Source organism: Nothobranchius furzeri, chromosome 16 (assembly GCF_043380555.1).
Source record: "Nothobranchius furzeri strain GRZ-AD chromosome 16, NfurGRZ-RIMD1, whole genome shotgun sequence".
NCBI classification, from domain to species: Eukaryota; Metazoa; Chordata; class Actinopteri; order Cyprinodontiformes; family Nothobranchiidae; genus Nothobranchius; species Nothobranchius furzeri.
Window position 1 is genome coordinate 34,149,334 of NC_091756.1, and position 18,471 is coordinate 34,167,804.

Sequence of the window (18,471 nt, forward strand, 5' to 3'; positions counted from 1 at the left end):
CACGATCCATTGACGGCTCTCGGTTGTGGGGCAGGTTCTACCGTTGTCTTTCAAATGATCTCCGCATTCCACTGGACAATGAATGTGACATACTCTTGTTTCACTCTGTTGCATCATCCCACCCACCAGGCACATAGAATGCCCTGATTGGCCCACAAAGCGGATAAAGCTCTGTGATTTGTTCACTAAGCAGATAGAGCACTATGATTGGCCCACAATTATGGACCAATCACAGCTCTTTATGTGTTTGAAACCCCTCTAGAGAGCTGTGATTGGCCAGCCAGAGTCCTGGTAGGAGCTGTGGAGGTTCCAATGGAGCATGCCTAGACCAAACTTTGCAAAGCAAGGATTTGGTCTAGTTCACTAGGCTAGATGTATAATCCTCTCTAACAATTTCCCCTTCCATCCAATTAAACAGCATGAAGACTTGGAAGAATCCATGACTGATGTCCTGATCAATGACAAACCCCAGTTTGTTCGTCTTTTTACTGAGAATGGCTTTAACATCCACGACTACCTGAGCTATGGTCGGCTGGAGGAGCTTTACTGTTCTGTAGCAGAAGGAACGCTGCTATACCAGCTACTTCAGCGCTACCTGGTGTTACGGCTCGGACCCACAACATCTATATCCAGATCAGCATCAGCAGCTAATTTACAAGAGTCACTCACCAAAGGGAACACAGAAAAACTTTTAGGTGAACCAATCCGACAGATCACTCTTTTTGAGGTGACTTTTTAACTGATGCGTCACACACCCCATTTCATGAACTTTGAGATAATACAAACCTAATGAAAAAAAAAGAAGAAATTTTTTCCCCTATTCTTAATGTTTTTTAGGTTTCAAAGGTCCTGGATTTATTGATGGGGGATGTTTGTCAGCCGTTCTACCAAGATGTTTTGGGCTTAGAGGGGAACTTATCCAAGAAGAAATCTCTTCTGGTATTATTTAATTTCCAGTAATTAAAGATTCATTTGAAGACAATAAATAATGTATTATTTCAGTTCTGCAAACAATCCTACTTGTGTCCTTATTCAATGTTTTACTACTTCCCACAGTGTCCAAATAAGATCCTGCATGGAGAACCTGAGTATCGAAAGGGACGCTGTCAGTCCTCCTGGGCTTCACTTTTCATCTGGGCTGTCCTTCAGAACCGTAGTGAGATGGCTGCTTTCTTTTGGGAGATGGTAATAACTGAGACAGGAAACAAGAATATGTGCTACATAAAACTTATTTGGGGAGTTTTATCATTAAAGCTGGAGTATATAGTTTAAAATATTTAAAGATACTTAAAATACTTAAATTGGACTACTCCGACCCTGTTCGATGATATAAAGTTTAGGTAATCTTCTAAAACTTATACTTATACTCAAGTTTGTCCCCTGGCCTCTAGAGCAAAACAAATCATTCATGTGAGCTTAGAGTTGTTGCAAAACCACAGGAGGGAGCTGCCAATCAATGAGTAAGTGTCCCTATTTTGCAGCCTTAGTCACACCCATCTACTTCTGGTCCATGCAATCTGGCAATCTGCTGCCACTTTCTCCTCTGGCTGACGCCCAGAACACACCAGACACGGAAGCGTAACGATTAACCTACGCACTCGGTCACATCAGCTGCGAAGCACCATGAAGGCTCGCTCTGTGCAGCGATCGTTTGAGCGTGAGCTCTAACATTTTTGTGAGCTGTGAGTGAGCCACGTCAATTCTGGCAGGAAGTCAAACCGAAGTAGAAGAGGCAGGTCGGTAAATTTAACAAAATAAAAGAACATTTTCGAAATAAAATATCGCAATTGATAAATGTGATAATTTATGTGTTTCTAAACATAGAGAAATGAAAATGAGCACACACACACACACACACACACACACACACACACACACACACACACACACACACACACACACAGCAAGGGCACAGGGATGGGGTGGGGGATTTGGAAAACAGTAGGTGTGAGCAGAAGCACTCGTTGAAAATTCTCGCCTGATGTGAACAGAGGAGAAGCGGACAGCGCACGAATTTCGTGAGCAATCCACTTCGCAGCTGGTGTGTTCCGGCGCGTACTCTACTTCCTCAAACAAACACCTGAGGTTTTATTTCCCAGAAAACGACTTACAGAGCATTCACTCCTACTAAAGATGATTGCAAATGTATTGAAAATATGAACAAAGTTGCTCCTTAAACACAATCATATAATAATGTGTAAATTTCTCTGCACCCCTGCCTTGTTTTGTATTTCTCAGCAGAGTGAATCTGTACTGACTGCTCTGAGTGGATGTAAGATGCTGCGGGAGCTATCTAGGCTAGAGTCTGAGAATGAAACCAAACTCTCCATGAAAGAGCTGGCCCAGACATTTGAGATGCGTGCACATGGTGAGACCATGAAGAGAATTTGCGATGAATGATATCACAATAGTAACAAAAAACAAATAAAGAAAACAAGAATGACTCATTTTGGTGAGCTTTCTTTGTTCCATAGTCATGATTTGGTTTTGTTTAGAAGTTTAACATTTTGAAAGCAATAAGAACTGTCCATTTCCATTTAACACTGTTGTCACAAATAGAGGATTGCACATCTGCTTTGATTGTTACATTTTGTTGTGTTTGCTTCGTTTTCCATCAGATGTCTTCAGCTCATGCTACCGCAGCGATGAAAGCCGTTCTTTTGATCTGCTGATTAGGAAATCTTCTGTTTGGGGAGGAACCACCTGCCTTCAGATGGGCATGGGAGCTGATGCACGACTTTTCTTCGGCCATGATGGAGTACAGGTTTGCCAGTGTTGTCATCTGTAGCAGCACCAGCTTCTCCGGGGTCACACACAATACACACCACAGTTAGGCAGCTCAGAACATTTGCATCATTTATTCTGGAGTGCTTCTCGTTCTCGGCGATCACATACCAATCACCAGCATTGTTTGTTGCAGCTCAGCTCAGCTCCTTCCATCTGCGCTCTCTTCTGGGGCGACGGTGGCACAGGAGTTAAGTGCTCGCCCCGTGATCGGTAGGTTGCAGGTTCGAGCCCCGCTCAGTCTGTCGCTGTCGTTATGTCTTTGGGCAAGACACTTAACCCACGTTGCCTGCTGGTGGTGGTCGGAGGGACCGGTGGCGCCTGTGCTCGACAGCCTCGCCTCTGTCAGTGCACCCCAGTTGTGGCTACATTGTAGCTCATCCCCACCAGTGTGTGAACGTGTGTGTGAATGGGTGAATGACTGATTGTGTTGTAAAACGCCTTGGGGGGTTCCAGGACTCTAGAAGGCACTATATCAAATACAGGCCATTTACCATTTTTACCATTTTCTGCCTCCTGCATAGGAAGCGCTGAGTGTGTGCTCCTCGTGTGTCCCTGCTCCCCCTGCGCAGCTCCCATTGTCCCAGAAGCCAGTGTACCACCACACACCCCACAAATATAATCTGTGTCTAGAGATCTCAGAAAGAAAAGCTAGCTTAAAACATTTTTCATGCCTCTTACCGACAGTACAACTATACATATTGTAGCGCGATGAATCGTCCATTTCTGACCTAAAGGCCCTGCTCTATTTGCTCTGCCCAAGCAAAACCATAAGTTTCTGACACAAACCTAATCTACAGGATATGGGCCAAGGTCACTCATGCTCTGTGCTCTTATCTAAACTGTTGCTTCCTCGGACAGCACAAGAAAGAAGAAAGAAGAACTCTTTTAGAATCAGAACTATTTCTCTTTTAATAATAATCAAATAACTTTGTTAGTCCAAATAATCATGTGAAGCTCAATGTGCAATCAATCTGTGAAATGAGAATATGAATTACTTGATATTATAATCCTATGATAGTATTAAATAATTAATATAACTTTAAATATTTACACTAAACTGATCACACGTAATGGTAAAAGTCACATGACACATTTCCTTTTCCTGATCCAATCAGAACCTTCCGGATCTGACGCGAGTCGTGGTTTTGTTGGTGCATGTTAAATCCCCTTTTGTGGCAAATTCTGATTCGACCATAAATCAAAACATCCAAATTATAAAACTATGCCCCACGTCATCTTAACTTGAGTTCCAAGCATTCTAGAGAAGTTGTCGGAATGGCCAATCCGTAACGTTCCTCTTGAAGCCGAAAGAACCTAACGACAAGCTGGATTAAATCTGTTGCATGTTCCACCTGCTGTAACGGTTCCTTCAGAATAAAAGCTGAACCATCACGACCCTTCAGGGTCTCGCTGATGCCAATAAACTGTCGTGACCTGGGAGTAACTCAAGACTGGAAGGGTCCGCAACCCCTGCATATCTACAGGTGTCGGTTCCAAGAGGGTCTAAAGCTGGACCCCCGACTTTCCGGATCTAAACGAGGACTTCGGTTGGGGTATGGAGACCGACAGATGGTGTCTCAATGTGTGTTATAATCTCCAAATCAAAGCTTAGAGCGAAACACCCTTTCACTCCCATCAGAAGCTGAACTAATCGTCTCTCCGGATTTGCTGGTTCTGAACATATTTCACACACACACCATCCTCAGTCTTACTCCACCTTAGTTACATCATACACATAGTGTTTAAAGTTAGTCTTGTTCAAATTGTTTAGAAATAAATCTTTTAACTTTTTAAACCTGACTCTCTCTCTTTCTTGGAGTTGATATGAAGTGTTGCTCAATCCCTGCAATAAAAAGATCAGATCTTCTGGTTAAATTTACTCAAAGATCCATTAAGGTGATATTTAATATTTTATGACATTTCACATTCTATGGTTTTAATGAAGTGTAAGAACATCTTCTCTACAATATTTTGTGCAGATTAAAAATCTGTGCTCGTCATGGATTGTGGATTGTCCATAGTGAACACCACGTTAAAGCTTAAAGGTGTCCAAATGTGCTCGTTGCACCAGGATGCCTTAGGTCGTATTTCCATGATCGACTATGTCCTATTAGATTATAGTATTTTGAAATTTATGAATAGAGTCGACAAAAATCACCTTCCAACAAATTTGATTATAAGATTTATGGAAAGAAAGAGTAGTTATGATTTGAAAGGCAAAAAATACACACGATACCAAAACATAGGATAAATATAAAGGAACGTTGTGTATCAATATATGGAGTCAAAATGTGGAATAAAATAAGTATAGAAATCAAGAATACCAAAACAATATATACCTTTAATAAACATATCAAAAATGAAAGGCTTAGCTTATATGATGCTATGAGATAGACATATTTATGAAGGAGAGAGAATGAAAGGGAAAAAACACATTGTATGTTCTACTTTGTTCCTTTTTTCATTTTTTGTTTTTGCAAACCTGTTTTGTGTTTTGTTTTTATTTTTGAATAAATGAAAATAAACTTAAAAAAAAACCAACAACAAAAAGTTACCCAAATAGCTCCAACAAACTGAATGAAGATAAGACTGAGATCCTCATCTGTGCCCCAGACAAGCTGGTCCCAAAGTCAGAGACTCTCTTGGTCAGCTTGCTTCTCACGCCAAACCCTCTGTCAGGAATCTTGGTGTGACCTTTGACCCAGCTCTCACCCTGGATTCTCATGTCAGTTCTCTTGTTCGCTCTTCCTTCTTCCATCTCAGGAACGTTGCTAAGCTGAGTCCCATTCTGTCCTGCTCTGAACTTGAGACAGTTCTCCACACCTTCATCTCCTCATGCTTAGACTACTGTAACTCTCTTTTCACGTGTCTGAGCAGAACCTCCCTGAACCGTCTACAGGTGGTTCAGAACGCCTGTCCTCAACTTCTGGCCAAGTCCTCCAAACACACCCACATCACCCCGCTTCTCCTCCAGCTTCACTGTGCACAGATTATTAAGGATGTTTGTTTCAGCTGTGAGATTAGACGATAGGATCAATGAAAAAATAAGCTGCCACACACTCCATGGAAACTTTCAGAGCTTTTACACAAATCTTGTAAATGTCTTTCTTTTAGTACAACTTGTAAAGCCATTTTTGATCTTTGACAAAAACTATACGTTCTTTTTTCCAGGCTCTGCTGTCCCAGATCTGGTGGGGGGACATGGACAGGAACACAGAGGTGTGGAAGCTCCTGCTCACTTTCTTCTGCCCCTTCCTCTGCTACACCAACTTCATCACATTTAGGTGAAACAGATGCACCCAAACATTTTTCAGATTTTCAGATTTAAAGTTTCTTCCTTTTAAAATCTTGATTGAAAATGTGACTCTGTAGGCAAGATGACCGGCAACAAGAGGAGGAGAAGCTTCATGTAGATGGACCATCTGACAGTCATTATGGGACAACTGTCAAGTCTTTCTCTGACTTAAAAAACCTGTAATACTCCTATCATTTAAAGAGCAGTATTTGTTTCTTTTTCTATTTTTTTTTTTTTGTTGCATTCTCTTTGTAGCTTTTTACTTAAAATTTAGACTTTCTGACGCAGTTTCTAATGAGGCACATTTGAGTGGAATGGTTCACAAAAAATCTCTTGTTGCAACAGTGAAGATGAAACACACAGAGGGATCGTTTTAACAGTCCCTACCTTCAGTGGTGAGTTCTGTTTGAAAAGTAAGCACTGAAACATTTTATAGATATTCGTACCAGTAACCATTTACAGTGTCTGCTTTTATTTTTATAAAGACACAGCAAAACCTTACAGACCACCACCACGCCCGTTCATCGTGTCTCGCTGGCGTCAGCTCTGGTTTGCACCAGTGACTTCATTTTTGGGAAACGTCCTGATGTACTTCCTGTTTCTGGTGTTTTATGCATTCGTGCTTTTGATTGACTTCAAGCCTCCACTACCCACTGGTCCGTCCATCTCAGAGTGTTTGCTGTACTTCTGGGTGTTCACCATTATGTGTGAAGAGATCAGACGGGTAACGTCAAACTTTATATATTTATTCTTTTTTAGTTTCTATACTAAAATAATCAGTACTGATTATGCATTTATAGTTGTTTGTTACCATAATGCTGTCGAGAAATCACCTCAACAAGGACTGAAAACACACTGCAAAAACTGATTTCTAAGAAAGTAAAAAACAAATAAACAAAATTTTTGACATTTTATCTTATTTTTAGTCGAACAAGAAAACGAACTCTTCTCTAGAAAAATTGAATTACTTAAAATAAGGTAAATATGATTCAAAGTTTGTTTTGAGGTAAAAAAAATTCTGCCATTGGGGTAAGAATCGGCTAGAATTCTTAAAACTAGTAAAATAATCTAAGGGTGTTTCTCAATGCCAAGGAATCTTGCCTTGATGGCTTAGTCCTGCTCTGGTTGCCTAGGAGATAAGTCATCAGGAACCTTCAAGGCATATAATGTTCATGTTCTACCGAGATGTGTGTTCTCCGTTTGTTAGCCGTTTAGCTAGCTGAGCAAGGATACACAGGAGGTGTCTTGTAGCCTAGCCTTGGTCAAAAATTTCCCAGAATACATCGCGGTATTTTCAAAAGGATGGCGGATCAGAAGCCGGCAGCTACTTTGGTGGCAAATTTCAAGTTTAAATGTAATTCAACTAATTAAAAAAAATTTTTTTTAGATCTAAAGAAGTTATCTATGGTTGGTTAGTTAGCTTAGTAGTTGCAGCTTCAGTGGGTGACGGGTAGTAACTCGCTTACATATTCCATTTAACCAATATATACACAATTTAAAAAGTAAAAGGCTAGTTATATATTTATATTGAAACTTTTTTGCGTAAAACTAACGTTGTCTCCCATGTCACGTGACTTTACGTGACTGCCGCGATCACGTGATGCAAGTCTGTTCCATTTGACCGTTTTCTTTGACCAAGGAAGGACAGTGTCCTCGTAAGCAAGGTGCCTGGCCTCACAAGACAGAGGCAATAAGGACAGGAGGCATAGTGAAAGGCCTCTGTCCCAACACCTCGTCCATGAGGACAAACCAGGGCCAGGTTTCAGCAGTGGGCTTTCCACTGACTCCCTCTCCTGACCCTGGATACTTGCAGTCCTAAACACAAATGGAATTAGAGTTAGAAGGCTTTATTGTTATTGTACAACAGAGAACATTGTGGCCACAATTAAATTGCAGACGCACCTTCAAGGTACGGGCTCTAGATGAGTAAGAAAATAAGAGGATAGAGATGAGTAGAACAACAAAGTCAAATTAGAAATCATAGTTGATAAAAAATGCAATAAACACAAATTAAATGTATCAACATGTGGAGATGAAAATGTCCTGTACCACACATGTACATACTTTATATTTTGTTTTGAAGTTATCCCATTTTTTCTTGGCCTGCACTGGGGTGACATTCTCCTGCAGGCCCATCTTCTGCAGGATTATCCTAAAGAGATGATACACAGAACCAGAGAAGAAAGAAAACATGTCAGCTATGTTAATAAAATAATGCCAAACTGTAGTTTTCACAGCAGAACATAAATGGAACTATTGCACTCATAATGTGTAAATGGTTTACTCTTGTACCTCCATGCCACTGTGGCAGAGTTTTTGGCTCCTGTAAAGAGCTCCTCATTTTGCCCTCTCGGCTTAATGAGGGTGCTGGTTTGTTCTGATGTCCCTAGCACAAAAAACAAAATACATTAGCGATGTCACAGTTAGAGAACAATCAATCTAGTTAACGATGGGTGTTATTTTTTTACTGCCTAAAATAAAATGAAAAACATTCAAGCTCTTTGACAGTTATATGTTTTTCTTAAAACTTCATCTATATGAACCTAGTTTTGGTTATTATTTGGCGTTCAGTCACAGGATTAAATACGATTCAAGCTAATTTACGGTGTTTTTTCCCCCCATTTTTTTCATATTAAACATTCAAGCTAGTTTACGGTGGGGTGTTTTTTAGTCTTAAAATACATGAAAAAACGATACCCGGTATTACACCTTATATAAAAAACAAACGAAAAAAGCCCAAACATGTATTTAAATTTTTTTTACCGCTATTTTGTTTTAAAACTTACATTTGAAACTGAACTGCTCTCCCGCTCCGTCAGCCATTGTTGTAAATCTGTGCAGTCTAGCGGCCGGCGCACAAAGCATGCTGGGATAGCCTTGCTCGGTGAGGATCCACAAAACCCATTCTCGAAATGTGGGCAGAGCGAGGACGCATTTGAGGACGCGAGAATGAATATTCTTGGAATTCGGACAGTACTCGTCGCTGTGCTGTGATGTCATCGACCTCAAAATGCGCTCTTACAAGCATCCTTCCCATAGATTTGGACACACCCATCGCCTTGCGAGGCCAGTTGCCTTGACATTGAGAAATTCAATTCAATTCAATTAAAAATACTTTATTAATCCCAGAGGGAAATTGATTTAAACACCCTACATTTAAATTCTTAAGTTTACGATTTCTAGCCAAGCAACTTTTACTTACCCCATTGGTACAAATTTTCACTCAAAACAAGAAACTCTGGATCATATTTAGAAATATTTACCTTATTTTCAGTAAAGGTTTTTTTTCTAGAAAAAATAATATATATTTTATTTTTAGGCTAAATTTAAGAGCGTTGAAAGATTTGGCTTTCTTCTACTTTCTTAGAAATCAGTTTTTGCAGCGTAGTCTTCAAATTGGCAGATCTTCACAAGACTTTGCTCTCTATTTGTAATGATTCAGCTACATCTCCTTTGTATTGTTTTTTATTGTCCATGTTTTCTTTTCAAAGATATTCTTTTTAGAATCAAGAACTCATCTTCAATACCTCAGAGGCTACATTCAGGATGTGTGGAATAAATGCTATGTCATTGCCATAACACTATTCATCGCAGGATCAATATGCAGGTAGAAGCATCAAATATTTTCAAGGGTTCTGAGCAGTGATAGAAGCTATCATTCATGTCAGAGCAATGCTTAATCCTCTTATTGAACAGTGCATGTGGAAAGTATTGATGGCGCTTCAATTTTTCCCCTTTTTGTTTTGTTACAGCCATATTAAAAAAATTATTTAATACATTTATTTTACCTGCATTCTAAACACATTCCGAACTGCATTCTGAAGTGAGTTCGCTGCAGCTCTTTAATCTTTTCTAAATGACTTGGACGTGTCTTCAAAACCACAACAAGAAGAAGCGCTAAAAGCTTTTCTTCTACGTTTGCTCCGTCACCAGTTGTAGGTCCTTGGTGCTGGTCTATGGGTTCACTCTGACTGTTCTCACCATTCTTCTCTTCTGTTTATCTGATATTTTTCTTGGTCTGCCACTTCCAGCCTTAACTTGAACTGTGCCTGTGGTCTTCTATTCCTCAATATGTTCCTAACTGTGGAAACAGACAGCTGAAATATCTGAGACAGCCTTCTGTATCCTTCCCATAAACCATGATAGTAAACAATATTTTCAACTCCTGTGAGAGTTGTTCTGAGATCCAATGTTGCTGCTCTTCAGAGATTATTCAAAGAGGAGGGAAATGTACAATTGCCCCCCTTGAATACTCTTCTCATATTTTGGATCATTCACCTGTGTATGGAGGTCAAGGGTCACTGAACTTACCAAACCAAATTTGAGTTTCAATAATTTGTTCTAAAGTTTTTGTAATTAATAAAATTACAGCAGTGCCTACATTTATTCACCTGCCTAATTTAGTTTAAACCATTAATGCACCCTTTCTGTAAATCCTATAAACTTTGTTTCACTTCTCGAATATCACTGTGTGTGTCTCCTATATGATATATTTATCTGAACTATTTTATCGTAACAGCCAACGATTTATACAGGAAAATCTTGAAGATTCACAAGGATGCCCAAACTTTTGCATCCCATTGGATGTGATTTTCAACTCACATGTAATATACTTGTTTTACCGTAAAAATTAAAATGATTAAAAATCAGACATTGCATATTTGACATCACCTTTAAATGTCTTCTCCCCCAGTGTTTAAGTTTATTTGTGGAGGGACAATGCATATTTATTCCAAGTTATTTTATTTGTGAATGAACAATTTGACTTTTTAAAATTTAATGTGTTTTAGGATGTTTGAGCAGTCGTATGACGCAGGACATGACATCCTATGTGTGGACTACATGGTCTTCACTCTTCGCCTCATTCACATGTTTGCCGTTCACAAACAACTGGGACCAAAAATCATCATCATTGGCAAGATGGTGAGAAAATTTTAAAAACCGAATATTTTCTTGTTGTACTTGATGTTCATACTTGAAAAACAATAAGATACCAAATTCTCTTGTCCAGATGAAGGATGCCTTCTTATTCCTCTTCTTCCTGGGAGTGTGGATCATGGCGTACGGAGTAGCCAGCCAGGCTTTAATTTACTCCTATGATCCTAACCTCAGTCGTATTCTGCGTAGAGTTTTCTACAGGCCGTACTTGCTCATGTTTGGAGAGGATTTTGTAAAGGAAATTGATGGTAGGAGGGATTCTTTTGCAACTTGTATTGTCTTTTCACAGTTGTTTTTTAACTCAGTGGGGTCTCTGCTGTGATAAATTAGATGGTGCCCAAAACTTAATGCCAACAACCTATTCTCCTGTGATGCCTAAAACCTGACTTAGATCCATATTGAATATTGAATCAACCACAAACAATAAAAACCTGAAATTTTATCTAAATGTAATTCAGCAATACATTATTTTTTTTTACTTGAAATTACAAATAAAGGGTCACTCAACAGTGTTAGTAAACTGATGGCTGCTCCCCTCCGTCCCACTGGATGTCACCTGCGCTACATGAAATATTTTATAGGGATACTTTGCAACTTTTTCAAATTTTTAAATCTTTTTCTTGAGCCAGAATCTGCTAAAAATCTGATCAGATCAGAAGAGTTTTATTGCCATATGTGCGAGAAATCACAACATTAGGAAATTGCTGCAGTACTTGGAGCAAGAAGAAAGACAAAAAATGAGAGATAAGTAAATATAGGAAATAAGAATATAACCATGACAAAACATTCATGTAAAGTGGTAATATTTTGAGAAACAGCTACTATATACAAGACAGTGTAGATACTGATCAGAGCAGACCAGTTCAGGTGCAAACACAACACCGGGTCATGTGACTGAAACAAAGCGACTGGAGGGGCCGCCCTAGGATTGTCTGTCATTCATGAGTCCAACAGCAGAAGGGAAGAAACTGTGGTGAGAGGTTCTGGTCCGAATGGATCTGAGCCTCCTAAAGACTGTGTCCAGGGTGACACGGGTCAGCTGTTACCTGACCTGCATACCTCAATGTCCTGGAGGTGTACAGGTTCAGTATGAAGGGGAGTTTGCAGCCAATGACCTTCTCAGCAGAACGTACAACACATTTGAAGCTTCTTGTTGTCCCTGGTGGTGGCTCCAGCATACGTTGATTAAAGACATGAGGATGGACTCGATGACTGCAGTGTAGAGCTGTTCATCGACTGTTCTGGCAGGTTGAATTTCTTCAGCTGCCTCAGGAAGTACATCCATCCAATGACCCTTTACAGGATCAATGAAAGGCCACCCAGCCCCAGTGAGTTTATTAGTATTTTAACTTAGATGTGTACACAGGTGTTAAATCAGAATCTTCTTGGTATTAGAGTAATCTTTATGCAATATCACTGTAAAGAGTGATTCTGTTCCACTGATCATCGTAAGCGAGCTCCAGATGGTGCATGGCCCCAAATGCAGAAATGTTCTAGTTAAAACTAACTTTCCTGAATGCAAAGGGAAGAAAACATTGCTTTTCCTTCATTTTCTTGTGTCTTTATTCATTCCAGTTGGGAGGGATTGGGTTCCGAAGTGCACAGACAACATAACGTTGATTGAGGAGGGTGCAGAGCCATGCAGACTGCTGTACAATAACTGGCTGGTGGTTATTCTGTTGGCCATTTATCTCCTCGTTACCAACATCCTGCTCATCAACCTGCTCATTGCCATGTTTAGGTAGGTCAGCCAAGACAACAGTGTGTATAAGTTGTTATGCTACATTTAAAAACTGATTTTCAGATTGTATAATCCGTCTGCATCCGCACAGCCACACCTTCAGTAAAGTGCATGGTAACAGTGACATCTACTGGAAGTTCCAGCGCTACAACCTGGTGGTCCAGTATCATTCACGGCCATCACTAGCCCCTCCTTTCATCATCCTCTCACACATCAACCTTTTCATCAGGAGGATCATCCGCAAAGTTCCCTCGGTCAAGATTAAACATTTTGGTTAGTATTTTGAATTAAGTCTTGATTTAAACTGAGGAATTAAGATTACATTTGACAGTTCTTCAGAATGTTTTTTGTTGGCTAAACTAATTAGATCAGTCACTCGATGCTGTTAATTTAACTTTCCATATTTTGGTTTTTGTGGTTTTTGCATTAAATACACAAACGACAGACTTTTACATCAGTAAACTACCTCTTTGATTAGTCTTGCAGTTGAGCCAAAAAGCATCAAACAGGTTACTGACGTGGGAAACCATCCAGAAGGAGGACGTCCTGACTGCTCAAAACAAAATCCAGAAAAGTAGTGACTCGGAGAGACTCAAACAGATATCTGCCAAGTGAGTCACGCTGTCTGTAGCACACACAAGAGCCTTTTTTCTACTGTAACCTTGTGGTATTTTTTTTTACTTCAGACTGGATGGTGTTGTGAAATATTTATCTGAAATCAGAGACATCGACCACAGACTCAGAGCTCTAGAGAATGAGGTAAAAAACACTCTAATGTTCTTTTTCTTTTGGGGTCAAGGGGTTTGACACTACAAATGCATGTAGTAATACAATGCATCTTTTTTAGGAGTTTGTGTCATTTTTTAAAATTGATCTCAATTACTGAATTCAACATTTTTGTCTTCAACACATTCTGTGTAAAACAGGATGTGTGCATAGTCAATGTAGAAGATTAGCTCAGAAAGCAAATACAAAGCAAAGATCATTCTTTGTGATATTAGATTAGAAAAGACATGAAACCATCGCACAGGGGCACATGTTGAGGTGAAAATAGAGTTTTTTTAAGGAAATTATCAAAATAATTATTTTCTTTCAAATGTTGATGACATCTCGGAGTGCCTGAATTTTATTAATGCTGACAGGTAGATTTTTTTATTTCATCATAGCAAATTTAGCAGTTTATGTTGTTTCCCCTTTTAATTAACACACATAAGCACGTATGAAGTTTTCATACACATTCAAAACAAAATCCAGAAAAGGATATGTCGTGTTTACTCACTATAACAAAACTCATACATCAGTCAACCACAACGTTAAATGTGAAATTATGAAATATGCTTGCACTACTTATTCTGATGGAAAATTATATTTAATTTATACTTATATTTAAAAACTCTGTTTATATGACCCACAAGAGCAAAAAAAACAGATTTGTTTCATGTGTATTACAGATGAACTAAACAGTTTTTGTTGATCTCCTTTTCAGATGAAATACTGTTCAAATGCACATAGATGGACTGTGGAGACTTTAGCGCAAAGCAGCACTTTCAAACCTCCCCGACCGCCACCATTGTCATGAGGAATTTTCCAGAAGCTGAAAAATCAGGGCAAACACATATTGAGTAAAAAGGCCTGTCATCCCAGTAGCTTAGCTTGTTTGGTGTGTTGGATTTATCAAGAGATGTCTAAATAAGCATTCATGAACGTTTACTCTTGAATTGTTTCTTTCCCCAGATGGCCTCCCAGATCTTCCAGTTTATCCGGACCCCGCCCGCGGGATGATTCAAGGCTGTGAAAGTTTTATAAAAATACAAAAGGGGAAAAAACAGAGCATTGTGTATCTGACAGATTCAGTAAATGACAGTATTGCTAGGTTTAAACAGAACTGATAAAAGTACAAACAAACATTACAACTCTGAATAGAACTGAGTGTATGCTATTCTATTGAAATGCCCAAAGCAGGTGTTTATTTTCCACATGTAACTGTATCAAACCACTAAATATGTCATGTGATTTACTGTTGAAGACAAATACCCCACACATCAACTACAGGCAGTATATATTTCATGTAATTCAAATGTAGGAGTAAAGTGTTACAAGCAGAAGACAAATATTGTGTAGTAGCTACACAGCTATTACAGACTTTGTAATTATTGTCTTTTCCATTAAAATCTGTAAGATGAGGGAAAAAAGGTGCGAGGAAAATAAAATCACTTTCTTGCAGCTGATGGGGAAATATTCTTACGAGGGAATCATGTGAAATTTGGATGTACTAATATTTATCAAATTTTCATAGAGATGGAGAACTTTATGTTAAATGTTTTGAGATTTTTTGGCCCCATAAAATGCCATTTTATTTTATTTTTTAACTTTTATTGGTGTTTCAGTAAATGTCAAGTACAGTTAGAAAAACAGGAGAAACAGAAAACAGCAATCCCCCCCATGCATCTGCCCAAAACAAATCAAGTAGCTAACGTTATAACAAAAATTAAAAGTTCACGGTTCTCTCCTTCCTTCCTTCGATCTGAGTCCACCATGCTTCTTGTTTTCAGTCCTCAGTGCTGGGAAATCTGACACTCAGGGCTTTTGAGATAAGTCATCAAGGTGTTCCAGTAAAATGTAAATTTAAATACAACCACCAACAATATTATCAACACATTTCAGATTTAACCAGTGTTCATTTCTCTGCTTGATGTACTCATTTTAATTCTTTTGGCTTGAATGTGTAAATAAAATGCAAAGGTGATGGGACTTTAAATGAAGTGTTCTCATTTCTATCCTAATATGACATCGAACTAATATTTCCCTGCAGATGAATGATAAAAAATACAAAGAAATGCAGAAAGATTTGCACAAACTAGCCTTGAGGTTATTTTGTTAGTCAGGTGAGGAAAATCAAAACTCATCATCTTGCTGTCAGCATCATCTCCACTATGTCACTTTTTAAATTCAGGCAGTCATTGCCTTGCAGCCCAGTGCTCTTTCATACATATAAGAGAAGGTACCATGCGTGCAGTGATGGCCAGAGGTGTGGACTTGAGTCACATGACTTGGACTCAAGTCAGACTCGAGTCATTGTTTTAATGACTTCTGACTTGACTTGATAAATGCTATAAAGACTTACGACTTGACTTAGACTTGGAACGCCAATGACTTGCAACTTGAATCAACTTGCACCTGTTGACTTGATGATGACTTGAGCATATTTGATATTTTAGCTCAAAAGGGACACGACATGGACGGAAATCATAAATCATTCTTTGTTCTGGGTTTGATCTTGTTCTGCTAAATGCAGCAGCACTTTGTTTATAATCAGTTTCATTTCCTGCTTGTTTCAGTATGTACAGTCTATGGTTTCAGCAAATAAATGGACTTGACTCGGGACTTGACAGGAAAGTCTCTACATCTGTCAGACAGACTCGGCGTGCCTCTTTTTAACAGCAGCAGCTCACGTAATGTAAAATACCAGCAGCCATGCATATTTCGGGTGAAATGCGTTGAAGTTGCACCTGTTTTATCTGCAGTCTGTCTGTTTGAAACCACGCCCTCACCTCTGGGCTGTACCTTACATCTCCACAATCAGGAAATGAGAAGTTAGTCGTGGAAAATGGACAGAAAGCAGCTTGAACCTTGATTATTGTTTCAGAATCAGGAGGAAATTAGACAATGGTGGACGCGGGAGGAGAAAAAGGCAAAGCATCTGACAAAGACCAGGTAGGTATGGTTTTTAACAACAATAATAATGATATTAGTGTATTGTGATGACATAGTAACGCTACAGCAGACAGTGAAACACGTATGGAGGAAATGGAAGATGTCCAACAGTGAAGCAATGTTGTTTCTAATGTCACCGTGCAGCTAGGCGTGTTGTCGCTGGTGTAACTTCTTACACACAGCTGGAGGCTTTTGGAAACAAACAGCTTCTAGATATCTTAAGTGCGGCTAAAAAGGTCCGTCTCGTGACGTAAGAGCGCTAAGAGGTCATCGGTGGGGTGCGTTCCATTCCTTTGTCGCTGTACAGTGTGTTCCGCGCTGCACGCACTGAGCAGACCGTCACATTCAAGTCATGCCATGCCCATGCAGAACTATGCACTGTTGTTACAGCAGGAACTCTGCAGTTTTAAACAGGAAGACTGAGAAGATAATGTAATAAATCGACGACCTACGCAGAATGAGCAGTTCTGCATTTGTGAACAACGGGCAGAAAGTTAGAAGCATCTGTGTGAGCCGAAAATGTACCCTACAGGGAGCTGCAACAAAGCTAAAGGCTATTAACGTGATCAGTGGGATATTAATCTTTCACATTTTGCAATATTATAAGAAAGAGATGATTTAAAACACAACAAAGTGTGAAAAATTCCTCTTCCTGGTTTGGGTGGGCTTCTTTGTCATGTTGGTAATCATCGGATTCATGTCATCAGTACGCCTAGTTAGAAACCTGAGCTGTATCTGTAGTCATCAGTGTCATTCTGGTGTTTGGTTTCAAGGCTTTAGAGCAGGGTTTTCTTTGAGTAAAATATATAACTTATGAGTTTTTCCACACTCTGCCTTGTGAACAAAAGGGTAAGACAGGATATTTAAACATCCATCATATGTTTCTGTTTATAAATCTGTTGGAAATGTTTCCAGAGCTGGTTTCCCAAGATATTCAAGAAGAGAGTGTGCTCCACCTTTGTAGAGGATTCTTCCAGGTACTGCTTTTCATGATTCTGTGTGAAATGGTTGTAAGAAGTTGATCAGACTCTCTCACTCTTATTTTCTCTACTTCTATCAGTAATGGAGCGCTGTGTCAGTGTGGAAATAGGAGAGTCGACCACAGCTCTGTGGCTCTTGGGGACTGCTTTAGCACAGCCATAGTGAACCACTGGGACAGCGCCCAGCACTCGTCTGAATACCCGACTGATGCTTTTGGAGAGGTGCAATTTACTGGAACCAGCAAGAGACACAGCCATGTGGGTGCTTTTCTGATGATCTCCACAATAATCTCAGAATTAGTTAATAATTGGAGTTTATTATCAAGAGAGCTTTCTGCAGAAGTCATTATTTCTAATCTGTGTAATCTCTGACCTACTGTTACACTTGAGAAAACACTCATCATAAATTTACACATTGTTTATGTTTGCTTACTTGATCTTCAATGCTAACAGATATTAGTTTACTTGTGACACTATTTATCTCTTATGTGATTCAGTTTCTGCGTCTGTCATGTGACACCCAACCATCTAGTGTCTACGATATGATGATGAACAATTGGGGTCTTCCTTCTCCAAACCTGGTGGTTTCTGTTGTGGGAGGAGATGGCAGGTCAAAGGTGAAGACCTGGGTGCGTGAGGTCATCAGGCAGGGACTTGTAAAAGCTTCACAAAGAGCAGGTAAGCACAGCATGAAAGCTGAGCCACAGGGTGTTTCTCAATGTCTAGGAACCTTGCCTTGATGCCTTGGTCCCGCCCTGGTTGCCTATAGGAGATACGTCATCAGGAACCTCCAATGTTCATGTTCTACCGAGGCTTCTCCGTTTGTTAGCCGTTTAGCTAGCTGAGCAAGGACACACGGGAGGTGTCTCGTAGCCTGGCCTTGGTCATACATTTCCCAGAATACAGCGCAGTATTTTCAAAAGGATGGCGAATCAGCAGCCAGCAGCTACTTCGGGGGCAAATTTCCAGTTTAATTGTAAGTCAGCTAACTGTAGCTATCAGGCTGATGAGCTGAT

The 18,471-nt window shown here is 39.6% G+C and overlaps 2 protein-coding genes across 4 annotated transcripts in view; both read left to right on the forward strand.

The window, feature by feature from the left end:
* The window catches only part of LOC107387989 (transient receptor potential cation channel subfamily M member 4), a 51,530-nt gene extending 36,018 nt beyond the window's left edge, over positions 1-15,512 (forward strand). The window contains exons 11-28 of one of the 3 annotated variants that reach the window (XR_001573257.3): positions 419-727; positions 838-939; positions 1,057-1,185; positions 2,239-2,368; positions 2,619-2,764; positions 5,959-6,071; positions 6,160-6,261; positions 6,428-6,477; positions 6,568-6,806; positions 9,574-9,689; positions 10,873-11,005; positions 11,094-11,268; positions 12,596-12,761; positions 12,853-13,034; positions 13,240-13,372; positions 13,448-13,520; positions 14,248-14,421; positions 14,496-15,512. Coding sequence is in view for 2 of the 3 variants with exons in the window: in XM_054749179.2 (XP_054605154.1) it covers positions 419-727; positions 838-939; positions 1,057-1,185; positions 2,239-2,368; positions 2,619-2,764; positions 5,959-6,071; positions 6,160-6,261; positions 6,428-6,477; positions 6,568-6,806; positions 9,574-9,689; positions 10,873-11,005; positions 11,094-11,268; positions 12,596-12,761; positions 12,853-13,034; positions 13,240-13,372; positions 13,448-13,520; positions 14,248-14,340 (2,391 nt within the window). In the remaining variant the exon portion in view is untranslated. Of the gene's footprint in view, positions 1-418; positions 728-837; positions 940-1,056; positions 1,186-2,238; positions 2,369-2,618; positions 2,765-5,958; positions 6,072-6,159; positions 6,262-6,427; positions 6,478-6,567; positions 6,807-9,573; positions 9,690-10,872; positions 11,006-11,093; positions 11,269-12,595; positions 12,762-12,852; positions 13,035-13,239; positions 13,373-13,447; positions 13,521-14,247 lie in introns of all 3 variants that reach the window. The other 2 variants (XM_054749179.2, XM_015963291.3) reach the window with 2 other exon arrangements.
* A 438-nt stretch (positions 15,513-15,950) lies between these two features.
* LOC107387988 (transient receptor potential cation channel subfamily M member 4) overlaps positions 15,951-18,471 on the forward strand; it is a 39,184-nt gene continuing 36,663 nt past the window's right edge. Inside the window, exons 1-4 of the mRNA XM_015963290.3 lie at positions 15,951-16,475; positions 17,391-17,452; positions 17,536-17,713; positions 17,953-18,133. Coding sequence (XP_015818776.3) covers positions 16,428-16,475; positions 17,391-17,452; positions 17,536-17,713; positions 17,953-18,133 — 469 coding nt within the window. The 5' untranslated portion in view covers positions 15,951-16,427. The remainder of the gene's footprint in view (positions 16,476-17,390; positions 17,453-17,535; positions 17,714-17,952; positions 18,134-18,471) is intronic.